We start from the raw sequence: 15,295 nt of genomic DNA on the forward strand, positions 1-15,295 counted from the left end.
GTTCAGATGGCCAGAGTCAGTTGATTAGAGCTGATACAAGATAAAATCTGTATCCCTAGACTAGATTTTATTGATTATGTTATTGATTATGTGCTGTTAGTCCCTGGTCTTACTCAGATACTCCCTTTCTTAATTTCCTTAACTTAAGCAACTGGAGAACACATTTTTTTTTAATTTCACTTTTTTTTTCAAATATTTTTATTAACTGAAAGTCTCATTCAAACCAAATGCCTAGTTTTAGGAAGTGGTAGGTCCATATAACCCATTTGCCCATTGATTACGCCACATTCTTTTCATGCCTGTGGTGTGTATTGGCCTGTGGTATTACATTACACCACCAGCACCTGTAGGCCAGAGACTTTGTTCAAAACAGAAGGGAAGCCTAAACATCTTTGTATGTGCAGTCTGTAATCACACCTACCACTCAGCCAAGATTGAAGATTGCAGGCCTTGTGGCAGGGAGCCCATCTAGTTCTGTGTCGCACAGAATGACCAAGCAGGTCCTTTTCTTCACAATGGCTCTTTTATTAGCTTTCTCTAGAGGCAGAAGTTTTGCTTTAAATGTTTTTTTTTTTTCGCCTCCTGATTAATAAAATGTATGTTCACTGTGCCTTCTGTATTCCCTGTCTTAGGGAAAAGAAAAATTTGAATGTAAATCTGTCACTGAGAGATAACAGTGATGGAAGTTTAAGTGAATAATAATCTCTTCTGTATGTGAATTTTGTATAAAGTGCCTACATTTTGTTCTCCCCGTTGATTTTTCACAGGAGACAGTTGGACCAGACTGTTGTCTGTATTTGTAATGTAGGTAGAGGCTTAGAGAGGTTAAGTGACTTGATGATAGACTCAAAGAAAGTTAATGGCAGATTTAGAATTCAAATGCCCACTTTTTGACTCCATGATCCAACAACAATAGCTATTTGAAGCTATCTATGAGAAAAAATTCAGAACATACTACGTTGCCTTTGGTTTTCTCTTGTACTTAACTAATAGAAAGATGATGGGTTATGGAGCTGAGCAGGCACATAGAAGCTGGATAATTTTGGGAAAGTTACTTAACATTTCTGAGCTGACTACATAATAGGCTGTTAATAAGCAGTAACTTTTTTTTTTTTTTTTTTATGCCATCTTTATGATAGGGAGAGTAGACTCCACTGTACTGCTGTACTGTTTGGGTCAAATTTATCCTACAGCTATACTTTGAAATGGTGAAATGGCTGCTGCTTTTTCTGTTGCAGCCAGAGGTCCATTCCTGTGGCAAAGCAGAGGAATGCAATAGGCTGCTTGTGCCATACTGGCTTTCTCCAGAAACAGGCCTAGTATTTAGGGAAGGAAAATAATCCCATGAGAACTGTTTTTCTATTTTTGAATTTTATGTACATGGAATCATGTTCATGGGATTTATTTTAGTATTCTACAGATACAGTTATTATGTTCCCAAAGGGGAATGTGCAGTATATATTTGGGGCATTTTCCTAACTAAAATTTAATGCTCAGTGTAGAGAACCTTTGGCTTGGAGTATATAGACTCAGGGCTACCATGTATTAACTGTGTTATCTAAAGTAAGTCACTTGTCTTCTGGGGAGAAGAAGGCGTGGCCTGTGTACCTCACAGGGGTGCATGGGGATCAAATGACATGTATACAGAAGCATTTTGCAAATTATAAAGCATTCCACAAACACAAAGGTAGTCATAGTTTGTTCATGTATTAGCAAACCTGACTAAACTGTTTCCAGCATAGTGCCCCCAGGGCACATGACTGGGGACTTAGATGTCAAAATGTACAGTGACAGCAGAGGAGATATTTAGAGCTAAGGCAGGAAAGGAGCTCAGGTGTAGAGAGGTGTATTTGAAGCCTTTGCCACATAACTGATTTCTTTCCACTCGTAGGTCACTGATAAAAGAAAGAATTAGAAGTGATGTTTACATATAATAACTGACATCACTTATTGAACTGGACGGACCTCCTTCATGTCAAGCATTATATCCATATTGTCTTTAATTCTGATAACAACTCTACAAGATAGGCCTTATTATTCCTCTTACTATGTAATGCAGAAACTAAGGTTCAGCAAATCTTTATGGTGCATCACACCAGCTTTATCCTCTTAGTGACTTTAGGGTACAAGAGTAGCTTGTCTAGGAAAGGAGGATAATTTAGAGTTGAGGAAGGTTCTTAGGCCTGAGATTTCTTTTATGTGTTTCAGCTTGAGTAAAGTAAGGTTTCTCCTTTTGAAGCTGATCTAACACTCATGTTAGAGTTGGAAGAAGCCTTAACAGGCACCCAGTTTAACCTCCCTCACAGAAGCTAAGGCTGGCATAATGAAGCAGTGGTGAGCTGGTACAAGATACTGAATCCTGGCGTGCTGCTTTTTTAGGGACCATGGCTTTTCCTGCAGGGTGCCAGTAACCCTCTCAAAGATACTACTTCTAGTGCCCACCTGCTGGTTTGCTGGGTTATGCCTTTTCTCTTCAAAGAAAGAAAAAATAAATTCAGGGCAAAAACTAATGAGTTGTATGCCAGTAAAATGACTTTTACCATTTTAAGAAAATTTAAAATTATATAGCTTTAATCTGAAACTTGAAATTTATTTAGTAGCATGTAAAGGTAGGTATGTGGGTGTATTAAAAAGTAAAGTTTACGTCATCTGCCTGTAGCAAATAATGCTAAGCAAGGGAGCATGGATGTTTCATTCACCTTAGCTATTTGTGCCTAACACTTCCAAACACTTGGAGCTCGGCAGAACTGACATTTGACATCATTCCTGCTCTCAAAGAATTTATAGTCTTGCTGATAAGAGGCTGGTCTCCTGAGTTCTAGGCCTGTGCTTTATTGTGCTTTAATGGTTTTTCATCATACCATGTTTACAGGTATGAAAGAGCATAGCATAATGCTCTGTATGACTTCTTTCATTTATTCTTCATTCTCTAACAGAGTTATGGAACACCGCCTATTTGCTATCACTTTGTTAAGCACTGTGGTTACAGATATAAACCCTGAGGCATTCACAGTGTCTGAATAGATGATCGTGTGCACACAGGTACAGATGCAGATACAGAGAGTCACATAAATACTCATACTTAGTTACATACATGCAGTGTCAGTGATAAAAGTATCACTAAGTGTTCTGGACAGTTTGATGGGAAAGAACCTAATGTGAATGTGGGTTTTTGTGCAAAGCTTCCCAGTGGAAGCATCATTTGAGATAGGTTTATATTCAAGTCAGTAATTGAATTTGGTCTTTTGCTTCTAGCCATGCTGGAATAACAGCGACAGGATTTACCTTCCTGCCTTAACCTACTAGAATACCAAATATATATGAAAAATGGTTTTCAGACATTGGACAATAGGTAGTAAAGGATTGTGGAGAGAGAAAGGATGAGAAGAGAAAAGAAGGATATAAAAAAGACCCAAAAAATGACCCAAATTAAACTTTTAGGGATGAAAAATACAATAATCTGAATTGAAAAATAAAGCAGAAGGTATTGAACAGCAGATTAGACACTGCAGAAGAAAAGATCAGTGAATTAAAGAAATAGCAGTAGAAACTATCCAAGATGAAGCACATGGAGAAAAAAAGACTGGAAAACAAATGAACAGATTACTAGTAACATGTGAGGTACTATCAAGAGATCTAACATATGTAACTATTGTCCTGAAGAAGGGGGCAGGGGTAGGAAAAGTTTTTGAAGAATTAATGGCAGATTTTTTTCCAAATTTGGTGAAAACTAAATCCACACATACAAGAAGCTTAACAAACCGTAAGTTATATTAAACTATACCATAAAGAGGGACATTTCATAATGCTGAAAGAGTTACATCAAGTAGGCATAATAGTCCTGAATGTATATGTACTTAATGAGAAAGCCTCAAAATATCTGAAGCAAAAACTGATAGAAAGGATAAGCACATTATTGGCAATTACAGTTGGGATATTTTAACAGTCCTCTTTCAGTAATTGATAAAACAACTAAACTGAAAGCCATTAAGGCTATAGAACACGTGAACAATACCATCAACTAATTTGACTTAACTGACATTTATAGAACACTCCACTCAACAACAACAATATAAACACTCTCTTCGGGTGCACATGGGACATTTACCAAGGTAAATATATTCTGGGCCATAAAACAAGTGTTAATAGTTTAAAATAATTGAAACTATAGAAAGTATGTTCCCTGGCCAGAACAGAATTAAACTAGAAATTAATAACGTAAAGATACATGGAAAAATCTTCAAATATATGTAAATAAACACAACCTCTAACACCCGGATCAAAGAAAAAATCATGAAGAAAATTAGAAATCATTTAGAACTGAATGAAAAAACAACATAGCAAAATTTATGGGATGCTGCTAAAGGAGTGCTTAGAGGAAAATCCATAGTTGAATTAAATGCATATATTAGAAAAGAAGAAAGATCTAAAATCAGTGACCTAAAGCCTTTCCCTTAAGAAATGAGAAAAAATAAGAGCAAGTTAAACCCAAAGGAAACATGAGGAAGGTAAGAGCAGAAATCAGTGAAATAGAAAACAGAAAAGCAATAGAGAAAAATCAGTGAACCTAAAACCTGGAGGTCAATAAAGATCAAGAAAATTGCTCAACCATTGCCAATTGATAGAGACAAAAAGTGAGAATGCATGAATTATCAGTATAAGGAATGAAAGAGTGGTTATCATTACAGAGCTTGCATATATTAAAAGGACAATGGAATATTATGAACATTATTCCGTAAACTGAAAAACTGTGTTCATGAAATGGACAAATTCTTGAAAAAGACAAACTACCAAAGCTCACTCAAGAAGAAGTAGATAGCATGATAGCCATATTCAACTAAGTAATTAAATAGCTCTACTTAATTAAAATAATTAGCCCTAATTAATGGGACTGTTTAGCTCTGTCTCTATTAAAGAAATTTAATTTTACTTAAAAATCTCAAAAGGAAAACTCCAGGCCTTGATCACTTCACTGGATAATTCCATAAAATGTATAAGGAAGAAATAATGCCAATTCTATGTAAATTCTCTGAGAATATAGAAAAGGAGAGAATACTTCCCAGTTGACTTTTATGAAGCCAGCATATCCTGTACCAATAGTTGACAAAAAATTTCAAGGGCAGGAGGTGGAAATTATAGTAAAAAAAAAAATCCAGGGGCTCCTGGGTGGCACAGTGGTTAAGCGTCTGCCTTCGGCTCAGGGCATGATCCCGGTGTTACGGGATCGAGCCCCACGTCAGGCTCCTCCACTATGAGCCTGCTTCTTCCTCTCCCACTCCCCCTGCTTGTGTTCCCTCTCTCGCTGGCTGTCTCTATCTCTGTCAAATAAATAAATAAAATCTTAAAAAAAAAATCCAGCAATATATAAAAAGGGTACTATATGACCAAGTTATGTTTATCTTAGGAATTAAGGTTAGTCCAACATTTGAAAATCAGTGTAATCCCCCATATTAATAAGAGTTAGTAAGAAATTAATAAGAAATAGAAGAACCAGGTCAAAAGATGGAGAAAATGTATTTAATAAAACTTGACACCCATTCATGAGTTTAAAATTCTCAGCAAACCAGGAATAGAAGGAAAATCTCTCAACCTAAAAAAGGACCTCTAACAACAACAACAACAAAATCTATTGCTAACATACTTAATGGTGAAAGACTGAATACCTTTTCACAGAGATTGAGAATACAGGGAGAATGGCTGCTCTCACATTATGTTCTGTTTGACGTTATACTAGAGGATATCATTGTGCAATAAGGTAAAGATAAGAGACATAAATTCATATAGATTATTAGGAAGGAAAACGTAATGGTTACATGACTAGATAATACTGTCAAGACTCATTGAATTATACACTGAAAAGTGATTAACTTTATTTTTACATATTATGCCTCAACAAAGAACCATAAACAAATTGAACGTCTGCTGTTTGCCAAGTGCTGTGTTAGGAATTTGCTCAGCTAGATGGATGGGCGTCTTCCCTGCAGGGAGCTCCCTGGCGGTAGACAGTGTGGAAAGACTTGCGGTTCAGGGAGATGAGAGTCCTAGAGAGAAGTACTGCGGAGGCATGGAGAAGGGGGTTCTTACCAGGGAAGGCCCCACAAGGTGCTGCTTGAGCTTTAGTCTGATCAGTGAACAGGAGTCAGAAGAGTGTTGAGGAGAAGGGCGTTCCAAGCAAAGGCATGTGGGTGTGAAACCGCATGTAGTCTTTTATAAACGGCAAAGAGCCTCATATTGCTGGGGCCCGGCGGCTGTGAGGTTTATGTCGAAGTGGCAAGAGTTGACGCTGGATAGGTTGGCAGAAAGATAAAAGGTGGAGTGTTTCTCATATTTGCTTAACAAACTGATATTGCAAGAGAAATTATGTACTTGAGAGAGAAACCCTCCCTCTTGGATGAGAGATGAGGTGATCAATGCACCCTTTCACTTCTTTTCCTTTGCTTTTGGCTTAAAAACAAAATGGCTACAAAACCTTCCTTTTACCATCAACTGTTTTAAAATAGTAGTTCTCCCTGGGTAGACCTCAGCTGAATTTGTGTAACTAAGGGTGCGCTTGAGCTTTCACATGCTCTAGGGAAGGAGTATGTTTTAATGTTTGAGAAAGCTTTCTATACTAGCCATCTGGGAGAACAGCTGAGATTAGCCGGGTACGGCTTCTACCTTCAAGCAAATATCGGTTTCTTTGTACCAATAGGGAGAAGTACAAAATCTTCCTCACATTACATTTTAGGAAGGAGAAAACCTTATGAACCTGCTTTTTTGGGTTCAGCTCCATATATATCAAATTCTTAAACATCACTCGCTATCCCGTGAGTGATGCAGGGAAATTTATATATGTGTATGTGTGGTGGGAGTGAGTACTCAGGATTTTGATGGAAGAACAGAACAGCTGATTTTGAGGGCTTGCTCTAAAATCATACTTTCTTGTGTATTACAGGCAATGGATTTTGAAGGCTGGGCCGACACCCTCTTTCTTCTGCAGTTCACCCTCTCTTGTGTGATGGGGTAAGCCTTTGTTGCCTTGTTAGCAGATAGTTTTCCTTGAGAAGTTTATTCTAGTATCCTGTTCTGTCTCTTGAGTGTATCAGCATAGGATAATTAAACTTCCAGGTTCAGGTGGTTTCACAGCCCTTGGGAATGTGCCCTTAGGGCTACTAAACTAATTCCAGAGTCATGTTTCCAAGGATGGAGACAAGAAACTGTTTACCCAATAACCTAGCATGTGATAAGCATCATTATATTTCAGAATGCATTATTTTATTTCTATATTGACCATTTGACGCATATTTTCATCCTCTTACCTATGAGGAAGTAGTCCCAGAACTCAAGTAAGGTGTCTGAGTTTGCGCAGGCAGCAGTGGCAGCCTTTGAATTTGGGGCTGAGTCTCTCTACGAGGTTGTCTTCCTCTTAGAAGAGTATATGTGGAAGGCAAGAGGGTATCTACTAATGTGCCTCTTCTTTTCGCCTTTGGATTTCCCTAAGGAATTTTTTTCCTCAGCCAGTAAGTTTGGTTGGTATTTAGGATAAGATCTGGCACAGGCTAGGTGCCCAGGGAGAGAGTGCTTCAAAAGAACATTAATAATGGTGCCTTGGTACTGAGTCAGGCTCAGAAGCCTCATTGTAAATCTATCCGTTCCAACTGCTGCCACTTAGTTGTTAAGTGAACCTATGTCCCCTCTTAAAGTGGTGCTAATTTGGGTTTCTTCCATCTTTAAGAATCTCTTTTGCCTCCTGTCCAGAGGTCACATTGACCTCATGGGAAGTGCACACCTGATTCATGGTCCTTATAAGCTCAGCTTTCTATCTGGGTTTGGTGAATTTAGTGGAAGTATGATCTAAAAAGAGTACTCATGATTAGAAATGGTGGTTCCAAGGTTTTAGTGAGGGTAGCTGGGGAAAACACCTGGTCAATAAATGGACATGTTTTTCCCTTTAATGAAATTTAAAAAAAATCTAAAGCTGCAGTACAAGCAGGGGTGAGGTGGGGAAAGCTCACAGTCGGTGGCTACAATGTGCTAGCATGGCCAACACTGTTTCTCTTGGCTAGAGATTGCTATAGTAAGCAACTGGCTCTTGTACCTCTTCGTTCCAGGTTTATCTTGATGTACGCCACAGTACTCTGCACGCAGTATAACTCTGCTCTTACAACCACGATAGTTGGCTGTATTAAAGTGAGTTGAAAAAATACTGTTATCTTTTGGGGACCTGCTTTATTTAAAAATTGTTACTCTAAATCTTGCTGTGGCCTAAAACCCCACCATCCTTCTTTCCTCATAGATTGTCTTGGTTTGAAAGATCGTGATGCTGGTTTCTAAGATGATCTTTAAGAAAACTCAGGGAGGGTGCCATCTCCACTTTCAGGCAACTAGGCTTTGGGGAATATGGGAAAAGGAGAATGGGTTACCTTAGAGTAGAGGAAGACGAATTAGACTTGTTTCAGACAGGGTAGGTAACTAGCTTGGAAATGGTAGGCCTGTCCCTTTAACCCCCCATGAAAACTGTTCTGTTCTCTGCCTTACTGAATTCTGGCTGTTGTAGGGAAAGGATGCCTGCCAGAAGTTAATCAAGGGAGTTTTCCAGTGCATGAGCCAAACTTTAAATGGCCCACTTTTAAAAGCTGTCTCTGACATTTCCAGTGATGTCATTTCCTCCTGATCCATTTTATTTGAGGGAGGCTCATTTGTCTTCAGCCAGGGGGGCCAAGTTGACTTGAGTATTGAGCTGAAGTTAGTGGTTTGAAGCCTCTTTCATCTGCCTTTGTGCTTCGAGTGCTTTAGGATCCAGGAGGCCATGGCGTGGCTGATCTCCAAATGAATTAGCAGGGTAGGCTTGCTTTCTAAAAAAGGTAAGACAGAGAGAGAGGTAGGTCCATGATCATTTGGGAAATAGAATGCTTGCCCTTGGGACTTCTTCTGATTTCCCATTTGGCAGTAGTGAGGGAAGGGATTGAAGAATAAAGTTTTTACTGCCCTGCTATGTTTCCCTTTGTACCCCCATGGAGTGGTGTCCACCTGCCCTCACTTTAGAAACTAGATTTGGGTTAAAATTTCAGGTCTGTGACTTCAAATCATGGAATTGGAGTGTTTGGTGTAAGTAGAATACTAAATTAAGCCAGGACTAGTTGTGTGAATTCCCATGAAAGCTAGAGGCAGTTCTTCTGCGTTCAGGCCTGGGCTTGCTGAGATAGTTTTAGCCCCTCAAATCAGCTCTCAGCTCTGTTTTGGTTTTGTAAAGTAAATGCTTCAAGAGCAAAGTGAATGGCGTGCATGTTCAGAATAAGAACAGCAAGAACATGAGAGACAGGTCAGTTGTTACCATGTTTTTGCCAAAAAGGATACTGCCCGAAAGTCTGTGTTTAATTTTAATAACCTATTTGCTTGAGATTTCATAGGGTACTTTCTTTATGTTTATCAGCACGGGGTACTAATAGAATCATGGTCTTATTAACAGAAAGTCCAGTACTTTTCTTTTGTTATTTCCTCCTCCCCGCAGAGCCCAATGGCTTTACTGTGGCCAAAGGGATCTGTTTTACTTCCACACTCTAGAGAGAGGAAAAAAAACTGGATGGTCTGATTAGTTTACAGCTGCTGTTGCTGCTGTCTGGTGGTATTGCTGTTGAAGGATGTCTAACATCTTCAGACAGATGGGAGGACGCCGATGCCCTTGCTGGCTCGGAGTCTCATGGTCCACAGTGGAGCTTCTTTCCTCCCAGATACAACCCTGCTAGCTCAGCCATTGGTCCCCCAGCGGCTGTCACTAGGTCTTGCTTCTCTGAAGCATAGAGGGAAAATTACTGAGGATGCTTAATTAAAAATGGAAATTCCTAGGCCTACTTCTCATACACGAAATCAAAATCTCTAAAGTAGAGCCTCAAAATCATCATTTTTAACGAGGTATACTAACATTTGAGAATTGCAGTCTGAGTTTTGAGGTGCCTAGCATAGTCTCTTCTGTGCTTGCTAATAAGTTCTGCTTGCGGGCATTGCTGTCTTTTCCTGATTGATTTTGAGCAGCAAGGTTTGGGTTCTCAGTCCCTTTCTGTAGTTCCTGGGCGCTTTATGCAAATTAACCTGCCATCTCTCTGGATCTCTGTGTTCTAAGCCTATCCTGTTCCACATTTTCCTAAGTCGCCTACTGACCTTGTTTATTGTTGCATGGTATTTAATTTTGCTTTTTCCCCTCAAATAATAAGAGAATCTGTTCCGAGGTCGTTGCTGTCTCCATTCTTAGACCTAGAAGAGACTGACATAATTTTAAATGCTCTCTCAAAGGGCACTCCCATTATAAAAATAATTTTGAAGTTTCTTTCTGGCCTTTCAAAAGCACTGTGGCACTTTACTTCTGCTTCATAGGCCCGATCTAGGCGAGTCCAGGTTCTAAAAATGTTTGTGACATTTACCATTTCCGACAGCTGCCATAGTGGAGAGGGAGGCGGTGCCTTCTGAATGTGAAAGAGAGGAGGTTAGGGAAGAATTGAATAGTAGCTTGAACTTCGGGAAAGTTTGTTTCACCTTTGTGGCCTGAAGATAATTACAAGGGATCAATAAGCAGATGCTTACATCTGGAAGTTGAAGGGAGTCAGGAGAGGTCATTTTAAGTATGGGACTCTGAGATGACTTTTCATGTATTTTTTAAGATACCAAAACAGATGCCTCTAGAAACAATGTTCGTGCTGGTAAACTCCCTGCCATCCCCTTTTTCCTTTCTAAGAAAGAGGGAAAGATGCTTACATGTGAGGTTTTCCGTCTTCACTTTCCCCTCACAATCAACAGTTACTTCAGTGGGAGGAAAAAGCATTCTTTTCTAAGATTGTTGAACACGCACTAGTGTTTTCTACCCCTGGTGACAGCAGTGTTTCTCTGTTTAGGTTTACAATGTCAGCCCATACCGTGGGACACGGGAAGCTGGTAATCTGGTGATAATTCTCAGTGAAAGCATTTAGCTTTTGCAGGGATAGATTGGGAAGAGGTTAATGTCATTTCTTATTTCTTATTTCATACTACACTCATTTTAGGATTGGTGGGTTTTTGTTATTGTCAGTTTATTTGATTTTGTATTTTAAGGATAGGTATTTGGGCCGTTCTGTGGATGAGTTTATATGAATGTTGAAAAAGCTCAGTTAAACCTGTGTTACAGCATATTGCCGTTTTTCTTTGTAGAATATATTAATAACTTATATTGGAATGGTCTTTGGTGGAGATTATATTTTCACATGGACAAACTTCATTGGCTTAAATATCAGGTAAGTAAAAATATTTAAGTGTAACCACTTTGATAAGTGGGATTTGGATACTTAAATAGTGTCACAGTAAGGGGCTATCTGATTGCAGATTTGCTCATTTATTAAACAGTTATTGAGCCTTACAGTGTATTATGTATTTAATGTCACATAATGCTTTTTAAGAAATGGGGGTAAGATGGTTCCATATTTATACACAGTATTTAGGGAATCTTTTCTGGAAGTTAAACCCTTTTTACTTACTAGCCTTGAAAGAACAGTCTTTTATTTATTATGCTAGATGGCAGTACAGTGTTCTCAAGAAAATTCAGGGCTAAAGAAGAGCAGCTCTGTTAGAATTGCTTTATATGTGTCTGACCTTGGACATGTCACTGGATTGCTTTAGTCCAGACTTGGTCAGTGATGAGGGTGACTTGTATGAAAGATCCTTTTTTAGTTCCAGAATTAATTTCATGATTTTAAATACTGTATGTATGCTTAAAAATTCTCAAATTTGTATTTGGGCCAGACCTCTGCTTGAACTCCAGCTTGTATATCTAACAGCCCACTTGACCTCTCTAACTCACATGTCCAGAACTGAACTTCTGTTTCCTCCCAAGTGTGCTCCACCCACAGCCTATATATATCAGTTGCTGCAGACTCTATCCTTCCGGCCTCTTGATTCAAAAACCCTGGAATCATCCTTGACTGTTCAGTCTTCTACCCAGTATCCAGTGCATTAGCAAATTCTGTTGGCTCTATATTCAAAATAGATCCAGAAAAGAGTCACTTGTCACCTTCTGCATTGCTCCTGTCATCATCTAAGCCACCAACATCTCTTGCCTAGGTTACTGCCTTGTCTTCTCCATTTGCATGGCTAACTCCTTTGTGACCATGAATTTTAGCTCAAATGTTAACCTTATCAGGGAAGTCTGTCCTGACAACCTTATTTAAAATTGCAACCCGCTCTTCCCCTTCTGATACTGCCAAACCCTCTTGTTCTGCTTTTCTATTTCTCTTTTCCAGACCTCTTAATCTCTTTTAATACACTATGTAATTTGCTTATTTGTATTTATTGCCTATTTTCTTGTCTCTCCTGCTGGAATGTAAGTTCCATGGGGGCAGGGGTCTCTGCCTGTGATGTTCACTCATTTCCCAAGCTCCTAGAATGAATCCAGCTATTGCTTAATAAGTATTTGTTTGATGAGTGGCATCTGGGTGGCTGTCAGTTCAGCGTCTGCCTTTGGCTCAGGTCATTATCCCAGGGTCCTGGGATTGAGTCCCGCATCAGGCTCCTTGCTCAGCGGGGAGCCTGCTTCTCCTTCTGCCTGCTGCTCCCCCTGCTTGTGCCCTCTCTCTTTCTGAAAAATAAATAAATAAAATCTTTAAAAAAAAAGGTGATGAATTCTCTATGGATTGGTGAAAAAGCACTTTGGAAACTTATAAAGCTCTCTACTAGAATATGAGCGTGTCATCTCTTTACCTTGAAACAAATTATATAACCTCTCTGGGCTTTTATTGCTTCAAATGTAAACAAGTGATGATAATACCTATTCTACCTTCTTTATGGATCAGTATGAGAATTCAGTACTCATATTGGTAATAGGTTAATAACTCATTGTTGCCCCTTCCCTGACATTTATTTACAAGTATAGTTTGTCTTTTAGAGGAAGAATCATTTGTTACTTGTGGGGGTGGGAGTTGGGGGGGTGGTTGTAATATGTACCCGAGGATGACATGTTATAGAAGAAAGATGAGTAGTTCAGTCTCAGACCTTGTTTGGAGTTGCAGTTCTGATGTTTGCCATCTATGTGACTTTGAGTGAATGTTTCTCTTTTCTGAGCTTCAGTTTTCTTATGTGTCGGGGACAAAAATATCCATATCTCTTTAGAGTTGTTAGAATGAAATAATCTAATATAAAGTACCTAATTCACTGCTTGACATCTGTGCAGAGTAAATATCAGTTTCTTTCATTCATACTTGTGAGGAAGGGCTAGGATATAAGGAGCAACCTGATGGAACAGTTTTGACTTTGGATGTGACCTGCGTTTCATTCACTTCTAAAAATTTGGATTAAAGAATCACATCATGGCACCATATAGACCTAACTCAGAGGTGCCTTGATTTTCTTTTTGTTCTCTTCAAATAAATAACCTTACAGCCAAAATGAAGTGAAAGCTTCTGTTTGCATTTTCAGATCTTTGTAGTTCAAATCTCTTATAAGATAACAAAGTTCTTATAAGAAAGCTTAGGTATCTTCTTTCACATTGCAGGTTATTTTAAAAAACTAGTGTCTGAGTATGTTGGAAGGTTATGAAATACATCAGTCTAACATATATCAAATCCAGCATCTTGAAAATTCTTCCAGTAGAATTTCTTATTGTGTCAGCTAGTGCATTTTAGTTCTGGTTAAAACAGTCTGGTTTTGCCAGCAAGGTTACTTGATAGTGATAATTAGGATAATGACTGTCGTTGGTACTCTGTCCTTAGGTAGTATTTTTAATAAATTATGATTGCTTTCGCATTTTATTGTAATAAATTTTACATATCCTATCACTTTAATCTTTTATTACAAGGCTGGGGAGAATAATTGATGTACTTAACCAGCCAAGTTAGTTGCAGAGTTGGGATTAAAATCCAGGTGAATTTCTTTTTGAATACTATCTCCATTACAGTGTGCGTTTCAGCTTTCGTAGAGGAAAGTATATATTATCTAATTTTTTTTTTACTTTTTCTCTTTAAAATGAAAATTATGGTTTTATTTATATTTTTTGACTTTTACTAGTTGGTAAGCAGACTCACAGGTGCTGAACATTACTTTTTTTTTTTTTAATGTAAAAACCAAACTTAAAGTGCCTACCATATTTCACTTTGATTGGAAATGGTGTCAGTCCGTCTTTGGCTGACTGCACTTTGAAGGAAATCAGTAATTAAACCATATTCTTCAAAGAATCTATGATTAGGGGCGCCTGGGTGGCTCAGGCAGTTAAGCATCTGACTCTTGATCTCAGCTCAGGTCTTGATGTTTGGGCCCCATGTTGGGCTCCACCCTGCATGTGGAGCCTACTTAAAAAAAAAAAAAAAAAAAAAAAAAAAAGAGTCTGTGATTAGATCCAGATACATCTAGCTCCCTCTACCCTGCCTAGTTTCTTTGTTTTAAGAAAAGTTTCACTAGCCCTCTCTCTGTTGTGATTCAAGTGCGAGCAGCAGGAGGTTTGCAAGGATAGCTGCTCACACTTCATCCACATTGATTCTGCAATTTGGGAGGCATTTTTCTTCTGTAGGGGCTGTTAGAGCCTGGCTGTCTTCAACTCTTCTAAATGCCTTTTCCCAGTAGCCGCTTAGTGAGTGCTCACCCAAGCCCAAAATGGCAACAAGGGAGAGTAGGAAATGATTAGCGAAGGGTGGTGACAAGAGCCTGCTTCTGTACTTCCATCAGTTGATGGACTTGGCCTGTGCCTTTGGCCTAAGTAATATAGCCTTTCCAGATAATGACATCATCATCCTCATAACTGCCCAGGCTAGAATTCCTAGACTCTCTGGGACTTATCTTCAGCTGTGATTCTTTTTTTCCTTCCATTAAAAAAAAATTAATATATGATTTAAATACAGATTCGCCCTTTCTCGTGTATGGTTCTGTGAGTTTTGACCAATGCATACAGTCATGTAACTACTACCACCACGTTCGTGTTATAGAGCAATTGTATTGCCTCTAAAAGCTTCCCATGTCCCTTTGCACTGAACCTCTCCCTCGCTGCTCAGCCCGTTTTCTGTCCATATAGTGTCCAGAATGTCATGGAATGGTAGCTTTTGGTTTGACTTCTTTCACTTAACACACTGCATTTGAGATTCGTGTTGCATTCTGAGATTCCGTTAAGGATGTATCACAGTTTTTTTATCCATTCACAAATTGAAAGATGTTTGGGTGGTTTCCAGTTTTTAGCTGTTTTATATTAGCTGTTGAAATACTTGCTTAAATGCTTGTGAACATAAGTTTTCATTTCACTTGGGTAAATACCTAGGAGTGGTTGTCCTGGGTTGTCTGGTAAGTGTATGTTTAACTTCATAAGAAATTGCCA

The 15,295-nt window shown here is 38.8% G+C and overlaps 1 protein-coding gene across 2 annotated transcripts in view; it reads left to right on the forward strand.

The window, feature by feature from the left end:
* Nucleotides 1-15,295, forward strand: part of SLC35D1 (solute carrier family 35 member D1) — a 51,345-nt gene that overhangs the window by 18,635 nt on the left and 17,415 nt on the right. For both annotated transcript variants that reach the window (XM_040627182.1, XM_040627183.1), the window contains exons 9-11: nt 6,935-7,002; nt 8,091-8,169; nt 11,158-11,240. In XM_040627182.1, coding sequence (XP_040483116.1) covers nt 6,935-7,002; nt 8,091-8,169; nt 11,158-11,240 — 230 coding nt within the window. The remainder of the gene's footprint in view (nt 1-6,934; nt 7,003-8,090; nt 8,170-11,157; nt 11,241-15,295) is intronic.

The sequence above is a fragment of the Ursus maritimus genome, unplaced genomic scaffold (genome assembly GCF_017311325.1).
Source record: "Ursus maritimus isolate PB19 unplaced genomic scaffold, ASM1731132v1 scaffold_12, whole genome shotgun sequence".
NCBI lineage: Eukaryota > Metazoa > Chordata > Mammalia > Carnivora > Ursidae > Ursus > Ursus maritimus.